Here is a 21,102-nt window from a genome sequence, read left to right on the forward strand (position 1 = left end):
AGATCGATTTCATATTTTGTCAGCGTTTTGGCTACTTTTGCATACTCTGTGGGTCGTTATTTCAGTCCAGGCCTTTCAAATTAGTTCGGAAATACGTAATAACACGAACTAACAATTTCATTTAATTGCAAAATTTCATGCACGATTCTCAATTAGTGAAAATTTATAGGTCCTTGAAATAGTTGCGAAAAATTCTGAATAACTGTTATAGAGAACTATATCTCTCATACAGGTTCTACTACCGTTATTTGTCAAGCTTCGAAACGGTTTCTAGACATTAAAAACCTTTCACGAAATGCTGTTGAGTACATCGCAAATCTCTATAACGATACTTTATTATCTGTAAAGACATATTAGCAACTTATTTCGATGCCAAAATTGAACAAGAAAAATACAAGTCTACGAAACTATATATGCGAGCTACTAGAAAAAAGTTATCAACAAAAGGATAATTTACAACGAGCCTGGTGTGCATGCTGTAAATTACAAGGACATTTTGTGTTCTTGGATAACGGTGTATCGTGCATTCCAACGTCGTTCGTGTCCGGTAATACGTTCGCTCGAAAAACTCGGTAGCTTTTTGTGTTTTCTTGACACGCTAGACGTTTTAGGCCAGTTGGAACAAAAGTAGCGATAAAAAATGCATTGACTCGATCTTTCAGAATATTTTTTACCTTTTTCAACGATGTCGAAGAATTAGAATATTCGTTTTAAAGGATCGAAATATTTCAAAAATTATTTCCCACCGTAATGTTTTACGGAATTTCAAAGTCGTCGAAGTTGTGTAAAATAGAATTATACTTTTATTCGCGCAATGACGTAGTTAATAGAAGAAAAAATTCTACCAACAATAAGTAAAATAAGGCAAACTTTCGAATAGAAACCTTGAACTACGAAGACCTTGTTTATATGGGTCGAAAGAAATTGTATACTGGGAAAAATTTTAATGAGAGATTTTAGATGCCAAAATAAGACGAAAATCAAGAATACTAATTTGTTGATGGAGGCTCCGTTAAAAAGTTATTAGCGTTTAAAGTTCTATCCGTATTGAATTTTTTTTCTAGAAAATGGGTAGGATTTCGAGGGTATGTCTCTTGATCAAAAATGATTATAATTGATCCCTGCAATCAAAAATAATTTTTCAAGAACGATTTGGAATGTTTTAATTTTGTCGAAAAATTTCACAGCTTCTCGAATTTTTTTCTCGGAACTGGGTAGGATTTCAGGGGTATGTCTATTGACAAAAAAAGATTGTAATTGACCCCTGCAACTGGAAATAAGTTTTTTAGAACGATTCAAAACTTTTCATTTTCGTCGAAAAATTTAGGCACCTACCCCCTGTTGATTTTCCTTAAAAATTCGTTTTTGATTTTTAATAATTTCGCTTGACGTCCTACAGAAAAGTTGTGTAATACTTTTTTGTAGGTACCCATGGACTCTACTTCAGAAAAAAGTTTCATTGAAATATATTCACTATTGTAGGAGTTATGGCTATTTGAAAATTGGACCATTTTTATGGGGTTTTTCTCATTTTGCGGGGTCAAGGACCAACGTTTCGAATATTCTTGCAATTTGTACATATTCTCCACCAAAATACGCGTAGTTTGCTTTTTTAAACAATAAAATCGTCCTATCCGTTCAAAAGTTATGACGTTTTAAAAATTCGCATGAAACTTCGGGCAGACATTTCTGGCTAGAAATTATATTTTCGGTGAGGAATTTTTTTCTCGAAAATGGTTAGGATTTCGAGGTTATGTCTACTGACAAAAAATGATTATAATTGATCCCTGCAATCAAAAATAATTTTTTTAGAACGATTTGAAATTTTTTAATTTTGTTGAAAAATTTCACACCTTCTCCAATTTTTTTCTCGAAACTGGGTAGGATTTCAGGGGTATGTCTATTCATCAAAAGTGATTATAATTGACCCTCAAAATCAAATATAATTTTTCCAGAATGATTTGAAATTTTTTAATTTAATTTTTAATAACTTTTTTAATGAAGCCTCAGTCAAGAAATTGATATTCTTGATATTCGTCTTATTTTGACTTCTAGTGTATCCCATTAAAATTTTTCTCAGGGATGGCCGAACACTCTGTATGTGTTAAAAATGAGTAATCCTTGCGTATACATATATTCTACGAGTATCGTTATGTTATACTGATTTATAAAAAAAATAAAATAAAAAGCTTTTAATCTACGAAAAAAGCCAAATGAATTATCCAGCGTCAACCCAGTTAACTCTTTGGGGCACGCTGGGATTAAGAGTGCCCCACCTTTTCGATGCACCGTAATGCATGGTGGGACATTTTTAGTTCCACCTCGAAATATTGCAATAGCTGCATGCTCATAAGTTCATATGGACCGTTTATTTTGAAAGTGGTGCAAGTCCATTTACTTTTGTTTCGAGAAAATTGAATGTTAGCAGATCTGACAATTAAAAAATATAGGTTAATTATGTGAAGTCTGGGAATGTTTGTACTAATTTATCAATATGTAATTTAATTATATAAATTTCTTTTAGGCGAATTTAATTAAAATAATGTACAATTTCCAGGCTGCAAATGGACATACACCACTTTCATAATTAGTCAATTGTAAATATCATTTAATTTCAATTTTGAAATAACAAATATCACTTAAAATATATCTCATATTAATCCAATTTTGTTTATAAATAATAACAAGAAATAAAATAGGATTAGCATTTTTTATTTTGAACGTTAATTATATTTCTATATTGTTAAACTTAACACAAGATATTGGTATTATTAATTATTTACGCTCTTCATGTGGCAGTGTTTTGAAATATTCATGATGCACAGGAGGTATATAAGGTAGTAACTGCTGCATATCCTTATATTTTTCGTATGTAATAGGCTTGGTATCGTGATACAAATGCGCCAGGGCGATTTTTTCAAATTTTAGCGGTCTTCCCCGACATGTAGCTGATAAATTTAGTGTCTTAAATTCTGTGTCCTCCATTGATATTTTATATGAAATAGTATACGGTGCAGTTTTGCAGAATCTCATCCAACATATTTGCAACCAATTTACTTTTCCTCCATTAGTGTTTCTTCTTATCTGTTTTTTAATTGCGTTTTGTAGATTTTTTGTTGAAACGAAATTCTCTCGTTTCATTTCGTGTAAAATAAATTTATTACGTCGCCTACATTGGTTTATAACGTCATAATAATCCTGTGGTGTGTACAGGAAATTCTTTTTTCGTAATAAATACCAAAATCTGCATCGTTTGGAAGATACGAATGTCCGGAGAGTAAAAATTTATGATCAATTACCTCAATGTTATTTTCCAAAGACTGAACAACCCTCAACCACATCAACGCCATTTGTAAATTTCGATTTTGCCCAGTACACGTATCACTATATGCAATAACATAAGTATGGAAATTGGACTTACACCACTTTCATAATCAATGGTTACGTAATTTCTTTTACCGGCAAATTTTAAATTGAACAAAGCATTAGCATCTTTTAAAATACTAAACACTAACTAGTTATAAACAAAAAGTTTACACTAAATTAAGCATAAATCACATCATATCTCATTTTTTTTAAAAAAGGACTTATACCACTTTCGAAATAAACGGTCCATATTTCGTCTTATTTAGAAAAAGCAATTGGTAATATCTTCAACAAATGTTACAAATGCATTCACTTGTGTTGGCAACATTCAACAATCCAATACAGGTTCATCAATTGTTGTAAGCGGAAGGTTTATTGCGACTATCTTTTTTTATGTTTCTTATGTTTTTACATTATGTGATACCTTTTTACACTATGTGAATACTTTGTTAATAAAAATATACCAATTTTGTTTAAATTAAAACGCAATAAAATTTCTATGCAAGATGGGTCTATTTTATTATCTGAAATCCTGTGCCTCAAAGAGTTGTAAAAGGAAGTCTGTACGAGACTAAAAAATTGGGGAACCAAATATCGTAAGCTCGGGGGAAAAAATGAAATGGAAACAACCGCGTCTGGGGCGAGCGTTTCGTCGTAGGGTAATTGGTGATACGAAACAATTATCAACTTAGCATCGATGTGGTGGCATATTTAGATTACCCATGTAAATTATGTAAAAATAGAAAGTACAAACCTGCAAAGCGCCTCTATCTCGAACACGAAGACGAGTTTGATGTTAAATTGTGTCTCAGTCAAAAAAAAAAAATGGCCTTCGTTGGCCAAAATATTCGCCTCGGACACTAGTCGACAATTTTAATAAAGAATCTACGAGTCTTTTAATGAACGACATTAATCATGCAGAACGTCTCGTGAAACAATAATCGGGTAAAGGTTTCTAACAAAAATAACGTATGATGCAAACTATTGAGTGACGCCTTTATTTGCAAACGATTACGTTTATTATTATTTACCGACGAATATTGATACAGCTTGAACCGGATCAGTCCCATAAATCTATCGTTTGTTCGACGGTTCGTTGGAAAAATGTCATTATTGATGGAAAAAGAATGAAAATGCTAAATACGTCGTGGTATTGTGTTCAAGGACACAAATGCATTTACAGCGGTAAAACCAGAAATAAATTACACAAATAAATTATTTTCGTATTAACGGGCAAAGAATCGGTACAGACGAATTGGAAATTGAACGGTTCAATAAATTAAATACGATTGGAAGTAGTTATCTGTATTACAATAACAAATATTGGAGATCATTCGTTTTCTTAAAAATTAAATAGTCGATCGATTATATCTGTACAGTTCAAGAAATGTAAAAGTTAACAAGAGAAAATTTTTGACCAAAATTTCTTGTTTTTTATATTAAATTTAAATTAGTGTAATTTTCGTTTCTTGCGATAATTTACACTACTTTCTATTAACACGAATGTGGACATCACGGAACCTTCGCACTTATTTCGTTTCTTTTCTCGACTCTCTAATTTTCAGCTAGTGTCTCACTCGATTTAGGCTTTTCTACTTACCTGCGTTTGTCCAGTACATCAGACCGCGCGTTATTTACAAATGTAATCGTGAATCCTAAAAATATCTATGGTCGGACCGTTCGCGATGATCAAAGATTCAACAAACTGATGAGTTCATGGCCCGAAGAATCGCTTCGTTTGCGACTATCGAGTCCACGAGTAATGCATACATTTATCTCAAAAAATTAATACAGGAAAGAATATCGTATTTAAAGAATTATATAAATATCCATGTCACATATATAAAATATTTCTTTTTTAACAAGTGTTAAAAATTTTTGAAAATTAAATTCCTTAAAAATTATACTACCTTAGGATTACCGCAACTTAAATACTTAAAAAATCTCCAGATATAATAGTTTGCCTTGGTTCATATCAGAGTTGGACAAATTTTATCCATGACTAACAAATAAAACTTTCAGATTTATTCTAAAACTAGATTTAGTCCACGGCTTTTCTCGTCTCGATATCAGTTTAAAACATTCGTTTATAGATTTTAATTTACGGATGTCTTTACAAATTAAACATAAATGAATGCTCACGAATGAATCTAAAATTTTCAACTCTGGTTCGAATGAAGAAATTTGAATAAATGATTTTTAAATTTCGTAAACACGCGCCGTTATTGGTGTCGCGTCTCCTTCGTTGATAGATAGCGCTATCGGTATTAAAATTGTGGCGGGACAGTCGTTTGGACCGCTAAAAGAACAGCAAGCGACATCTTGCAAACCTCCTCAGAATGTTACTCAGAATTCCTCATCGATGGAGGATGGTTGAGATAAGGATAAGGCGGGTTTCTATTCTTAGCAAGCTCTATAATATAATGAAACCTGGGAATCATTATTATTTACTATGCAATTAATTACATAGTAAATAGTATGACATACATTCACATACGTTCTTCAGAAACTAGTCTATTTCTCTGTAACAATCGACAAAAATATTTCATTGTGTGCCAAGTTCTCACAAAAATTCAGATACACTTGTCACAGACGAGGTATACAAATAAACCTTTCACCTTATGGACTGTGATGACCCAATCTGATTGCCATACCGAGTTATTTTTTAAATAAATGATGTATTATAATTTAAAATAAAAAATAGAGGATTTGCGGTGTACTTATCAATGAGGTACATCCTTACGTATTTTAATAATCTTGAAATCTTTAATCTTAATCGATTGGTTACTTCAATGAAATTAATCGATTGATGCTCAATTCTGGATCGTAGAGCTTTAATTCTGTTAAAAAATACTAAAATTTATGTAATTTCATTTTCTGTCTCATTTCCTCTTGTGTTTATTTCTAAATCTGTTGGTAACATTGCGAGTGACACGGAAATGGTAATGGGGCTTTAGAGTCCCAGAAAAATGGGCCGAGAAAATACATTGGATGAAAGGTCTACTCGTATACTTTGTGCACTTGTCGAATAGAGATCGATTAAGACTCACTTTCAAATAAATAACTCTCGGTATACTTAGTTTTATTTCTCATCGCAACCGGCGCTGAATTCTTATTCCATACTATATCACAACGTTGAAATGGCAAGGAGGTTTTCTACAGTCCCCTAAGGCTTTACAGACGAGGTATGTGGTGGTGCTACTCCAAGAAAAATAGTTGACAGAAACTGTGATGAAGTCTAAAGGCCATATTTAATGATTTTGTATTTCCAATGAAATTAATCGATCGATGCCCAATTCTGAACCGTAGAGTTTTCGTTCTGTTAAAAAACAATAAAATTTTTGTAATTTCATTTTCTGTCTCACTTCCTCTTGCGTTCATTTCTGTAACCTGTTGGTAATGTTGCGAGTGATACGAAAATGGTAATGGGGCTTTAGAATCCCATAAAAATGGGCCGAAAAAATAGATTGGATGCAATTTATATTATACTTGTATACCTCGTCTGTGACCGGAGCTTTTATCGAACATAGCCTTTGAAGAACACTGTGATAGATAATGACAAACTGTACGTCCAGCATCTTACCATCGGTAAAAATAGAATTTGTTTATATCGTCAAATTTAATAGAAATTCTCCGTTCAACGCTTTGACAAGGTTTATCACTGTGCAGAGAACATCAATCGCGAAATTGCGATCAAAATTGAAACATCGTTTTATTTGAGTTGAGTAAACTTCTCTAGTGTTGCACGAACGATATATTATTATCGAATGCGATACACTCGATTTCTCTGCTTATTCACCGAACATTAGATAAAGATTATCTTTGGTCGTTGTTTTCAACTATTCTTCGGCTCGTGCCACTGACACGAGACTTTATAAATTAAATTCCGAAGGATCACGTTTCCTAAAAGCGTTAAAAATTTTTGTTATTCATCTTTTCTTTCTAACTTTGCTCAAAACAAAGAGTTACAGTCCTAAATCTTGTACGAGTCCGCGTATGCGTAATAGAAATGTATAATACAGTAGACTTCCGAAACATTTTATCGATTTGTTGCTTCCTCGATGGTTTTTAAACACGTTAAGGGACCATTTTAGTGTTTACGTTTAATTTGTAAATTCGTTTGTGAATTAGAATCATTAGTGGATTTTTTATATTGATTCTAGGTTAGAAATTTGTTTACGAATAAATATAGTTTTATATTTCGTTCGGGAGAATGAAACAGAGTTCTGGTCTCGGAATAGTCGACGGTCGAGTTTTCAGGATTCAGCGAGTTTCGGTTTGTGGGAAGTTTCGCCTAATTTGCGACGACGGAGGGTTCTTGATTGGCAAAAAGGCGAGTGACCCTCGGCAGACAGGAAGAGGTCACCATCCTTCGAAACAATCAGTGGCTTCCGGCGTGCGCGTCGCCTGTGAATCACTTTGATACTTCTGTATCAATGTTTTTATCTGTCTCTTTGTTTAGATCGGCCGCGATTTTTTTTTTCGAGCAAGTATGACGCACTCTGGTGTTTTTATATCGTGAGAGTTCGGGTTTAGGCCAATCGAGACTTTCGATCGTGCAGCTTGCTGGCAAAATTGCAAGAGAATGTGGATGAACTTGAAAGATAATAATTAAGACGAAATTTCTATAAAAAATACCATAATTTACTGGAATTTCGTTTATTATACAAACGTGTGTTATTTATTTTCGTTGAAAATCATACAATACAATGTCTTCTCTTAATACCCAATTCATTAATTGAAATGCAATAAACATACAGCACCCTTTTTTTAAAGTTATTTTTGTTGCAGAGTCGAGTGTTATAGTTCTAATGTTGGTGTTCCTTGGCTACTTTGTGACACCGATTCACCGGGAAATAAGTTCAATTTGAATAAATGTTTTAGGTGATTTAATACAAGGACTGAGAATTAATTTGTAGACTTAATAAGATATTAATTTGTTGTTACTTTTATAATTCAAATCACTTCGTGACTTTGGAGATGTAATCGAGTTTGTGTAATAATGTTGACAACATTCTACCAATAATAGCATTATATCCCCAATTTCGTCGGGCATGTAATCCGCCATCGTTCATAAACGCGATTACCTCGTAATAATAGCGTATTAAGGAACCAAACACGAGCAATACCGAAGGTACCAAGAGCTCTATTCTCTAATCTATTATACACTCTTCGCTATAATAGGGGAGAAATGCCAAGAATGGGACAATATAACAAAAACAAAATAAACGATCTATTTAATTCGAGTTTAAATAATTCGAAATAATTTTATTATAAGAACTCTTAGCGTCGATCAGTGCCTCCTATGTATTTTGTTCCATCGATCGGTTGCATCGAATGGAACAGCGTAACGCAATAATATTGGTATATTAATCTCACAAGTTTTCAAGCTGCTTCAAATTAGCTATTAAATATGCATAACAACGCAGTTACAAAACAAGAATCATTACAGAAAGATATACAATTTTTAAGATAATCGTAACATCCTAAGGTAGTTCTTCCCTATGTAAGTACGACTCTTCAAAGTTGTCCTCGAATTTTTACGTTGTAGAAAGTTCTTGAAACTAACCACGAACGATCTTACAGATTATAGATCATTGGACTCAATGGGGGATAAAGTCTGTGCACGAAGAGATTATGTCACAAATTGAACGCCCAGTCCACGCTACTAAAAACGTTTATAAGCAGCTTTGACCTTATTACTATATTTGTACTTGCCGTTCACACTATTCGTCTCATCTCGCTTTACACTTGTTCAGTCGTGTTTGTTTCTACGATTACTCACGAAGACGTTCCCGTCTAGGAACTTGCACATTCGTGCCTTCGTGCGTTGGCGAACAAGTATTTCGTACGTTCCACTTTCCATATCGCGACAATATAAATAAAAAAAAACGACAAAAGTAACGAAACTTTCCCCCTCGGAGTATACAAATCTGTTTTACTGTCTTTTGGATTCATTTTCACCCCAAAAAACCAGAGACGGGATCAAGCAAGTTTACTTTACAAGAACTTTGGCCAAAAAGCAGTACTTTCGAATACATATATAGAAAAAATAAATGCACTGCATAGCGTACTCCTTCAAACCATGCAACTTTTTATACAAAAATGCATACTTTGGAAATTATCGAGAACCACTTTGCATATTCGAATTTTAATGGTATCGAAACTTTCGTAAGCATTACATTTGAAATTCTCTGATTCGAAGACACTTATTAAGAAGAAGAAGAGAGTTCGAGGAAATCGCGTGCAGGGAGTTTATTTTTATAGGGAATAAAAGTCGAAGTAAAATGGAGGCGGATCCGTTTGATCGCGGCGGATTAACGGAAAGCACAATCGTTGCGCCGCGGAGGAGAATGGAAAGGCAAACAATAAATGAATGTTTCATGAACGACCGACTGAAAGACAGTGATTGTTGGATCAATATCAGAGAAGAGTAACGTGGGCCAATGACCAGCCGTTTCCCGCGAGATAAAAGTACGTTAGGCCAAGAGATACGCGATGAATTCATCCTGCTAAAGACGAGTGGGTGTTCTGCCGGAAATACAACGCCTGGACCGTGACTAGGCTCTAGAACGCCATCGCTGAAACGGGACGGTCGTGAAACTGTCTTGAAATGGATGCTCTGCTAAAAAATTACGTTTATCGAGTCCTTTCGTCGAGATCGAAATAGCTGTTCGATAACTAAGCGATTTGTTCGAACAAGTCAGATATTAAATAATGATTATGCTTCCATACTTTCCTTAGCACTAGATTCACGGACATTAATTGCATATTACATTAAAATCATATCGTTGCATTAATTCAACATAAATTGCAAACGCATAATATTTATGAGTTCTATAAATGTAAGTATGGATTCTAAAATTCGTCAAAGTAAAATATGGGATAAAAGTAGCAGTTTTGAACCGTCAAAAGCTTTTTGTCAACTTTCCACATACTTAAAGAATAATTTTGTCTTTTCTAAGTACAATTTAATTGAATATCTTGATTTTTTTATAATTAGACTTGCGACCGTATCGTTCATATGCTCTGTTACAATAGGGGTGTCTATTCACGCTTCTACAAGTCTAGTACAACTTTTAATTCTTTACGAAAAATACTAAAAAGGAAACTTTAATTTTAATACTGTTACAGGAGAATCCCTCCTTAAACTGTTTTTTGAATAATCAAAGTTGTACGTGTAGTAGTCGAGTACGGTTTCCCATTGGAGAAAGGGAAAGGTGTCGAGAGCGAGAGAGCAGGAGACAACATAAACGGTTGGGGTGGGGGTATATGGTGGGTCCTCGAAGGAAAGCGACGTCAGTCGCGCGGCACGCGGCGCACCGTACGCGTGTGGGTTTTTCGCGTCGTCTCTCGCCACGGTGCACATTGTTTTTCCCGTCTCGTTCGCCGCTGTCATAATCGTTCAATGCCCGTGAATGCTATCGTTCGTCGTGCTCGTTCGTGAAACTCGCCTGACCTGGGGATTCCGTTCGTCTGGTAAGAATCGAATACGTCTTCATTGCAATTATTCATCCTCGGTCGAATCGAATACGAGATTCAGTGACATCGTCGAATAAGTGTGGTTAGAACGTGGGCCAGGATTTCGTACGATGGATCATTGGGACTCTGTCCTCGCTTCGAATCTGCGTGATTGTGTGTGTCGCGTATGCCAACGGCGTAATTCTACCGAGAACGAGTTCCCTCGGCTCGAATTACGAAAGGTTTCAGCTTTAATGGGATTGAAACGTGCCGGACACGCGCGCGTGCTCGTGCTTCTTGCCCGTGTGTAGCTATTCGATGGTCGCGAGAGAGCTTTGTGTCCTTTGTGGAGCACGTGCTTCCACTCCGATGTGACAGAGGGCCCAGCCACTCTTACCGACCAAAAACTCGTGCGACTGCTCCTTCTAGAAATTTGTTTACTTTGTGCATTTATAATTGTTCCGGCCGCTTGAACTTTCTCGAGAGACTTTTATATTTTTAGGACAGGGACGTTTCGTTGTTATTTCGATGGAATTTTTCACGAGTGTGTTCGCGGTGTTGCCGTTGCACGTCGTGTTGCCGCAATACCACCGATGCGCTTACTTAATGCATATTTATTCATTTTCGATCTTAATTCGTATTAAAATTCAATTATCGAATGGTTCGGGAAAGTTTCGATTTTTAGAAAAGAAAAAATTATAGACACTTCGTCGGAAACGTACGAAATTTTCTTTCGATCCGATGTACCGGATAAATAATTAGTTGAAAATGCTTTAGGGGAAACGATCGAGCGTGCGGGGCGGGTGGGGGGGGGGGCGAGAATATATCTCGCGTGTTAATAGTTTCAATGGATCGAGAGCATATGTGATTCATTCATTCCAGTACGCTTCGATTTTTTTTATTGTAATTTCCTGCGGTTGTAATCGTTGCCTCTTATCGAGTTCCAAGCAAAACCAAGCTCGCGAAACAAAGAATCTTTTCATACGGGGACGACAATTTCTCCTGGAACGATTTCTCGTGTTGGATAATTCGTCTTTATTATAAACATTCTAGCCTGAGCGCTTCGATTATTGTCAGAGACATTCAACGAGCCGAGCAGTAGTTTATCTCTCAAGAAAGGTTGCGTTTATGCAACTTCTCAGAAATATAGTATTTATTTCAAACGTAGTCTAAATTGTATATATATATCGTTTCGAAGGTTTATTAAAAGTACGAAATGCGAGGAGGTCAGTCGGGTCACATATAATGTACGAAGGTCAACGATGTTTACATTTATGTAGTTTGTTTATACTAGTTGTAATTACTATCCGTGGTCGTCAAAGGTACCATAATATTCTGAGCACTCGAAACAACTAATTAACGAAATTGGCAGTGGACCAAAACGAGATTTATTACTCCAAGCAGTTAATTATTATTCAAGTTCATTATTGACATATTTCCACAGAAATTCTCTGAAAAACTAGAGGTTTTGAAGGAGTTACTGATTATAGGATTGAGAACGTATATTTTTATTGAAATCCATTGTGTAAACAGTTGCATTAAAATGTGGGTTTTCTTTTAATTAATTAGGATATTTATATGATGTTTATGCCTATTTAAAAATGTTTAACTGTTAATGGGCAATTCATTGTTCATAGATTATCATTTTAGATTTACATAGATTTTCATTTCAATCAAATTTAATATAAATTGCTGACAAATATGAGTTCTTTATGTTAACAGTTGCATTAAAATGTGGGTTTTCTTTTAATTAATTGGAACATATGTATATATGTAGTGTTTATGCCTATTTAAAAATGTTTGTATAGCAGTTAATGGGCAATTTATTGTTCATATTATCGTTTTAGATTTACATAGATTTAGATTTGAATCAAATTTAATATAAATTGCTGACAAATATGAGTTCTCTGATACTATCTAGTATTGAAACATATAGGAATTTCTGTCGGTATATTTAAGAGAAAATAGATTATGTTCCCCCTTCCACTAATAATGGCACTTTTTTCCCCTCTCCCAGAGACGTTACGAAAATTTTCTAGAGAATCGACATCGTCGACCGATCGGGAGAAATCGAAACAGGCTGGCGAGAGACGCGCAGAAGCCGTGGGTTGGCTAAGGTTAATTCGAGGGGGCCCCGTGGGAAAGAGAGGGGGGAATAAAGGGCCTGGAGGGGCGGAGAGGGGCGGAAAGACGGGGACCACCAGCGGAACGTGACCATCGAACGCACCGGAAATCCGAACGTGCCCGAGATTCTCCGATTGTCCTTGAATCGTCTCGGGATTACAGGAACGACGATCATGGCATTCCGCAGTGCCATACTGCAGCCACGTTGCGCCCGACCGGAAATGCGCAAGGGCTTTTCCACGACTCGACGACTGTCCTACCGATCGCCGATTTGAAAAGTAAGCTCCCTCTCTGGTCCAAGAACTATGTTTTCCTTTGGGAGAGACGTTATCAAATTATTATTATTTTATGATAAATTAAGTTTAAGAATTTAAGTTTTGGAAACTTTTGGTACCAGATAGTCTGTTAGAATATTTTGAGTCACTTCTGCTTTGGAATTTAGAACTTGAATTCTTATTTCTTTGATAATTTTTCTTTGGGACAGACATTATCAAATTATTATTATTTTATGATAAATTAAGTTTAAGAATTTAAGTTTTGGGAACTTTTGGTACCAGATAGTCTGTTAGAATATTTTGAGTCACTTCTGTTTTGGCCTTTAGAACTTGAATTCTTATTTCTTTGATAATTTTTCTTTGGGAGAGACATTATTAAATTATTACTATTTTATGATAAATTAAGTTTAAGAATTTAAGTTTTGGGAACTTTTGGTACCAGATAGTCTGTTAGAATATTTTGAGTCACGTCTGCTTTGGACTTTAGAACTTGAATCCTTATTTTTCTGAAAATAAGTATTCTTGGATATTCCCAGTTTTCCTCGGTCTCACATGACGCATACTCTCAGGCGGGACGTCTCCCTTGAATGACTCATCGATCTCGTTTCTCAAAAACTCCGCATAAAATTCGATAGTCGATCTTCCAATCATTTCCGCCCACGCCTTAACGACAAATCGATCGTTGACAAGGAGCAATAACCAAAGAAATTGGTAGAAATTCTATTCAATAATTGAATCTAGCGACAATTATATATGACTCCAGGCAATACAAGTTAGTTTAAATTATTCCCTCCTCATTTAACTGCATAGTTAAGGTCTTCTGAACAAAACTGTCCCAAATATGGAACTTTTCACATAAGTAACATTCACCGCTCTTTTCAGAAATAGAAATAGATATTGGATTAGAGGAAACTAAATATAACAAATGTAGAAAGATCACGAGTGTAACTATTTTAATTATTATCCGACGAGGAACATTTTTTTATACTAAAAAGTAATAAAAAGGTGGAACAGGAGAAAAGTGGACCGGAAGGGACCTCAGCAGGGGTTAAATAGGCGAAATTTATTCGAGATAATTACGGTCCACGATATGGATTTTCTAAAGGCAATGTACCATATTAGAGAGGAAAGAATTCCGGTTATCGGCGCAAAGAACGAGGTCAACCCGCGTTGGCACGTTCCTGGAGATAACGATTCTCATTCCTTTGGTCGAGTTTGATTATCTTCCGGTATCCGGTGTCTCCTACGGGAGGCTTCCGTTTTTCTTTGACGGTTCTTGCTACTCCTCGCTTACATTTACATTTCATTGATCCGCATCTACGTCGAGTCGTCCCTCTTCAGGCTTTCCTTCGGTTCATTGGTTGGGTCCGTGACGTTTTTCCAGCTTACTGATTGTAATGCTTTGCGCCCGTCGGATTATCCCCGAGATGACCGAGCCTGTTAAACCTTTGTAGCCTCGATGTTTGATTATTATCTCGTACGAGTCACTGGTTACGACAGAACGCGAAGATGAAATTGTCTTCCATCTATTAAATTACGATACCAGGATCTTCGCGTTGGAAAATTAAATGGAAAGTTTGCGGTACCAAATTTCTTATTATGTAAATTTGCTCCGAAATTTAAACATCCTTCGATTATTTTCATGCATAGATATTTTGTACCATTTTTCTACGCTTTTAGGTATGCTTTCGTAACGTTAATATTTATTTGGAATCTTTTTAATCGACATTAAAAAGTTATTAACGTTTAAAGTTCCATACCGACTCGGAAAAAAATTATTTTTGATTGTAGGGATCAATTATAATCATTTTTGGTCAATAGACATACCCTTGAATTCCTAATCATTTTCGAGAAAAAAATTCCTTACCGAAAATCTAATGTAAGGCTAGAAATGCTTCCCTGAAATTTCATGCGAATCTTTAAAACACCATAACTTCTGAACGGATTGAACGATTTTAATGTTTAAAAAGGCAAACGACGCGTATTTTAGTGGAGATTATGTAGAAATTGCAAAAATATTCGAAAAGTTGATCCTTCACACCGTAAAATGAAAAAAACCCCATAAAAACGGTCCAATTTTCACACAGCCATAACTCCTACAATAGTGAATATATTTCAATGAAACTTTTTTCTCAAGTAGAGCTCAAGAGTACCTACAACAAAGTATTAGACAACATTTCCGTACAGCTTCAAACAAATGTATTAAAAATCAAAAACGAATTTTTAAGAAAAATCAACAGGGTGCCCAAATTTTTCAGCGAAAAACAGATTTTCAAATCGTTCTGAAAAAATTATTTTTGGTTGCAAGGGTCAATTACAATAATTTTTGGTCAATAGATGTACCCTCGAAATCCTACTCACTTTCGAGAAAAAAATTCGAGTAGGTGCCTAAATTTTTCGGCGAAATTAAAACATTTCAAATCGTTCTAAAAAAATTATTTTTGGTTGCAAGGGTGAATTACAATAATTTTTGGTTAATAGACATACCCTCGAAATCCTACTCGCTTTCGAGAAAAAAATTCGTGTAGATGGGCAAATTTTATTAATAATTTTTAACAATAATTTTGTTAATAACTTCTTCACGAAGCTTCAATCAACAAATCGGTATTCTTGATTCTCATCTTATTTTGGCCTCTAGAATCTCATTAAAATTTTTCCCAGAGGTGAGCTAACACCCCGTATGTCAATGTAACTATTTGAAAATTTCTGCATTCCTCCAACAGTTTATTATTTCTTAAATACTTCGAAGTAAAGTTGATTTCCATTTACCAGTTTGGTAAAAATCAACGTTAAGTAAAATAATTCACTTGTGGGGCCGAGAGTCCACTCTAGGGTTAATGCGTCATGTGAGGGCCCTTTCTCAGCTGTTTGTTCATATTTCCTGTCAATTATTGACGTTTTGCGAATCAGAGGGAAAAGCGTTTAACGATGGTGTAAATTGTCGTAGGTCGGCGGATGGACGTGGCAGCCGCTGAGAAGTCCGAACACGGAAGAGAGTACGACGCCCGTCGACATCGGCGTCGGCGTCGAAGAAGCGGTGAATCGACGGAATTCGGCAGGTTCGCGCGAAGGAAACGAGAGCGGAAGAAGCGTGAGTCGACGTCGCGGATCAAACGAGGGAGAAGGGGGAACGTTACAACGTCTTAGCGGGGAAGGGAAGGAAATAAAAAAAAAAAGTTGTTCAGTGATACTGAGTAAGCCGTAGGCCTCCTAGGAAGGTCGTCGTTCGATTCCGCTCCGTCGTTTTATTTTATTTCGCTTCTACGGTTCCCCACGGAAATCGCGTCGCCAATTTAGTCTCGCGATTCGACATGAGATTCTTCCGGTCGCGTTTACGTTATTTGAAACGAATCCCGCGACACTAACGCGTGTGAGGTTTTCGTCTCGTCGCGGACACCCGGTGGTCCGGATCGGTTGTGGTGCCTTTTCGAACCGCGTTAGGTGGACTCTGGTTCCTCTAGTGGTTTCGGGGACCGTTCGTAGAGCAAGTGAGAAGCAGCAGTGATTCTTTTTTCGGTTTCGTCGCGACGAAATTATATACACGTGATCGCAAGATGATGGTGCTTGTTCAGACGGTGCTGACGGTGGTCTTCTCTGCGTTGGCGACAGGAGCATCGCGATCCTCGGCCATCTACGCGGACGACAAAGTGGTGAGTCAATGAATTCTGCGAGCTTTCGCAGCCTTGACTCGTTCATCCGTCACACGGGTTAATTATCGGATCGAGTCACGAGCAATTACTATTTTTTTTTTTCCTGTTAATTCGAAAATGTTACGGAACAATTTATTGTTTAACCAGTCGGCTGTGTTTCGAGGACTATATCCGTCATAAAGAAGTGGCGGTATTTTAAAGTTTGTTAGCGTTTGCTATTTAAATTGTAATTTTAGCGAAAACTAAATTATCGTAAATGTTTAGAATCTTTGGAGGTAGGAACCAAATAAAACAAACAAGTGCTCGTTCTGAAAAGAGGTCGCCACAGCTGGCTGGTTGAGTACAAATAAACAGATAACATAGTCGAGACGAAAGCTCCAAATTTGTAGGATTGAGGCTCGAAGAAAGGATGCTCGTTAACAAATTACGTTGTGTTTGTGAAGTACGATCTTCTTCGAACAATGTTTAACATTTTGTTTTTTTTTTTATTATTTATTTTCCCATAAAAACAATCTGCCTACAAGCAATAAGTAAATTGAATAGCTGGTGATTAATAATGTTTAACATTTAAGTGTAGGATTTAACGAAGAGAATTTATTTGAGGAAAATAAATTGAACATACATATAATTATATAACCGAATTTGAAGCGCACACACAAACTTTTCACATAAATTAATACTTGGCAACGCAAATTACAATCACGTTAATTGGCAACACAAATTGCAATCACGTCTGTCTTCCATAATCACTCGTTTCATACTCCTTGTTATCTCGCTGTCCCTGGTTATCCATTCCTTTACGAACAAAATACTTCCAATCCTTTTGCATATAAATTAATATTCATGAAAATATACTGCGGTACAAATATTCAATAGAAATCTCCTTCATAAGTTTAATAGTTGCTTTCTGAATCGCTGGTTTTTGAGCAATTTTTGAAAAAACACTGTAGGTTTCTTGGCAGAGAAAACTGTTCATCGATTAGTTTTGAAAAATATAGACGTCCCTGGCGCGATATTTCACCGTGGTCTGTAATCCACCGAGTAATCCGGATTAAGCGGAATAAAGAATAAGTCGGAGATGGTACCTGGATCTGGCCAGAGACGCCATAATTTAAACCGGTGTCACCGAAGTCGCCAATTAATTATTTCACGAACAGCTCTTACGATTGTTCGTGGAACCTCCTAGAAACCATGCTTCGCGAGGGCTCTAGTCTGATTTAGGGAAACCTAAATTTCGCTAAAAATTCATTTCACTGTTCGTTCGAAATTAATTGAGAATTTCTAGGTCGCGAATGAAAATTCCTACTGTACTGAGTGTAACTACAGTGAGGAGCAAAACTGAACACATATACGACATTTTAACAAAAATAATTTTTTATTCAATATTTGCATGTAGAATACAAAAGAAACAAAATACTTGGTATTATCTACAATTTTTCGGCTTTTCAAACAAATTTAATATTTCTGATATCATTATTATTTTGCTTCGTACAATTTTTAAGAACAATGTTACGAATCTATAATTGAAGAATCTGTATGAAAAAACGACCTAAAAGTCCTTATACGCGAATATCTCTTCCATTAGTCGACACTCTGCAACGAACGAGGTTCGCGCGCGATTATGGAGGTTGCATCAATCGGGGTTTCACTTTACCGTGAAATGTATGATTTCCTTCTTCCTAAGACAAACTACGCATCGTCTTGGTGCCCGAAGATCCTAACCTCATGAATACGCATCATTATTCATCTGCAAAACAGAGATCTCTTCTTAGAAAGCATTCAATATTCACTCTGTCGTCTCTAGTAACTCTCTTATTCTTAGGTTTCGCGGCAAATCGAACAACTTCTCGGAAACATTCTTTTCAACAGAAATTATTCGATTCTTTTAATATAGAAATCAATTCCAGGAAGAATATATTTCACACTTGTTTTCACCGCCTAATTGTTCTACTATTTTTACGTCATTTTAAGTAAAATTGTTCTGGGTGGCAGCAAATGAACCCTTCGTCATATCTAATTGTTATAATAAAGATTATTCTAGTGAACTTCCTCGTGAGAAAAATTGAAATATAATATCAATATATGTTTCGAACAAAGCACGATCGCATTTCAAATTTCCAGCGTTGCGTATTCCATTTCTGTATGCATCATCCCGTACGTGTGATTGCCTTTAATTCGATAGATCGATAAAATAATGATTCACTGTCAAGTAATCTGTGAATCATTTATGAAATAAGTTTCGAATGTTATTCAAAACTATTAGATACATAGTAGAGGTGTACATGAATGAATTTTGTATTTCTTTATGACGAATTTCACTGTCGAGACAAATTGACGGACAATGCATTTATTTAAATAATATTTAGACAAATGAGAAGGACAAGATCTAACAGAAAACTTGGCACGAACTAATATTATTTCTCCGGTGACAACACTTTTTCGATCGATCACGGTTTGTCCCACTGATGATGATCCATCGATCGTCAAGTTCTCACGTCCAAATTTCAACTACCATTCGTAAGATTCGTTAATATACTTTTTTTTTTTAACTTATAATATAACAATTCCGAAATATCCACTGGTGAAAGCTCCGTGTCTCCAACATAGTGCAACAAGTCGCTGACACGAACGAAAAAGGAAACGTAAAATAGCTTAAAAAATGACAGAGTTACGCTTGATAGCGTTGAAATTTGGTTTAGGATCAAATGTCTGCCCGTTTGTCACGATATTGCGAAGACGTTCGTCGCGCGAGGGTGGCGAAAAATGAAAATCGTAAGCGAGGCTGGAAAAAATACGACGTGGAAACGCGAATAAAGGGATCCGTGGCTGGATGTAGGTTGGGAAGGCAAGAATTTCGACTGGGGGTTGTTTCCGGGGAAAGAAGCGAATCGCTTGACACGAAAGGAGGGTTGTGAGGACGCAGGCGCCACGTCTGAAAGCACGCAGTCAATATACGCGACTTTCGCACGCGGAATCGACCGTGGTTCTTCGTCATCACGCTACACAGCTGCAAACCGCCTCTCTGTTTGTGACACACGCATAAAATAATGCCACGTGCACAGTACTGGCGCCCCCGCATCGCTCGAGATATGTGTAAGCTGCGAACAATAAATCTACAATGCTCGGTACGACACACACTTTCAAAACCGAGCACGCGACAATTCAGACAACGAGTTTCATTTGAAGAAGAAAGTAGATGATTCTTGAAAAATGCGATTGCACTTTTTCCCCGGCTATAGGATTTGAACAGGAACAGTTTTCCCTTCATAAAAAAAGGTACTTCGACCCTTGTGTCAAAGGTTGTTCGATAAACAAGGTGCCTCGGTGCGCTGCCATCTTAGAATAAGATATATTGGGAATTTTTGGGAAAAGTTATGTTTTAAAATGGTTAGAGACAAAGAAAATATCATAAGGCAAAACCGAATACAATTTTATTTGTTTCTATGCTAGAATTTTTATTACACTATTCGGTACAGTGTTTTAATATAGTTTGAATTGCCATAACTCTTGAACTATGAGGTTTAAGGGACAAGTACCGTAATACTTTTTTGTAGAGCTTGAAAAATTAGATCGAATAGTGCTGTCACAGTCACAGAGTTTCATTTTAAAAAAGGATGCAGTTGCATCGGTGCACCTGAAAAATGCAATTGCACTTTTACAAAAAATCGAATTTTATAATTTTGATTATGTTATTCGGTGCAGTTTTTTAGTCTCTACAAAAGAGTGTTAACACACTTATGCCCTATACCTAATAGTTTAAGAATTATAGCACTTTAAAGTATACTAAAGTATTTTACTCTAAATTGCCATAACTCTTGAACTATTAGATTTATGGCATAAGTATCGCAATACTATTTTGTAGAGCTTGAAAAATTAGATCGAATAGTGCTATCGCAGTCATAGAGTTTCATTTAAAAAAAAGGATGCAGTTGCATCGGTGCATCTGAAAAATGCAATTGCACTTTTATAGAAAATCGAATTTTATAATTTTGTTTACGCTATTCGGTGCAGTTTTTTAATTTCTACGAAAGAGTATGAAGACAATTATGCCATAAACGTAATAATTTAAGAGTTGTAACGCTTTAAAGTTTATTAAATTATTTCATTTTAATCGAAGATTCGAACGGAACATTATTTTTGAAAATATATTAATTTCAACGTTCGTAGGTTTCTTTATTTAGCTAAAATAGAGAAAATGTTTATTATTTAAACACTTTTATGTAAAA

General features: G+C 35.8%; 1 protein-coding gene across 1 annotated transcript in view; it reads left to right on the forward strand.

The window, feature by feature from the left end:
• The first annotated feature begins 10,681 nt into the window (after positions 1–10,681).
• Positions 10,682–21,102, forward strand: part of Mmp2 (Matrix metalloproteinase 2) — a 175,688-nt gene continuing 165,267 nt past the window's right edge. The window contains exons 1-3 of the mRNA XM_076768070.1: positions 10,682–10,845; positions 12,845–13,229; positions 16,174–16,876. Of these exons, the coding sequence (XP_076624185.1) occupies positions 16,781–16,876 (96 nt within the window). The 5' untranslated portion in view covers positions 10,682–10,845; positions 12,845–13,229; positions 16,174–16,780. The remainder of the gene's footprint in view (positions 10,846–12,844; positions 13,230–16,173; positions 16,877–21,102) is intronic.

Source organism: Colletes latitarsis, chromosome 7, assembly GCF_051014445.1.
Source record: "Colletes latitarsis isolate SP2378_abdomen chromosome 7, iyColLati1, whole genome shotgun sequence".
In the NCBI taxonomy this organism is placed as follows: domain Eukaryota; kingdom Metazoa; phylum Arthropoda; class Insecta; order Hymenoptera; family Colletidae; genus Colletes; species Colletes latitarsis.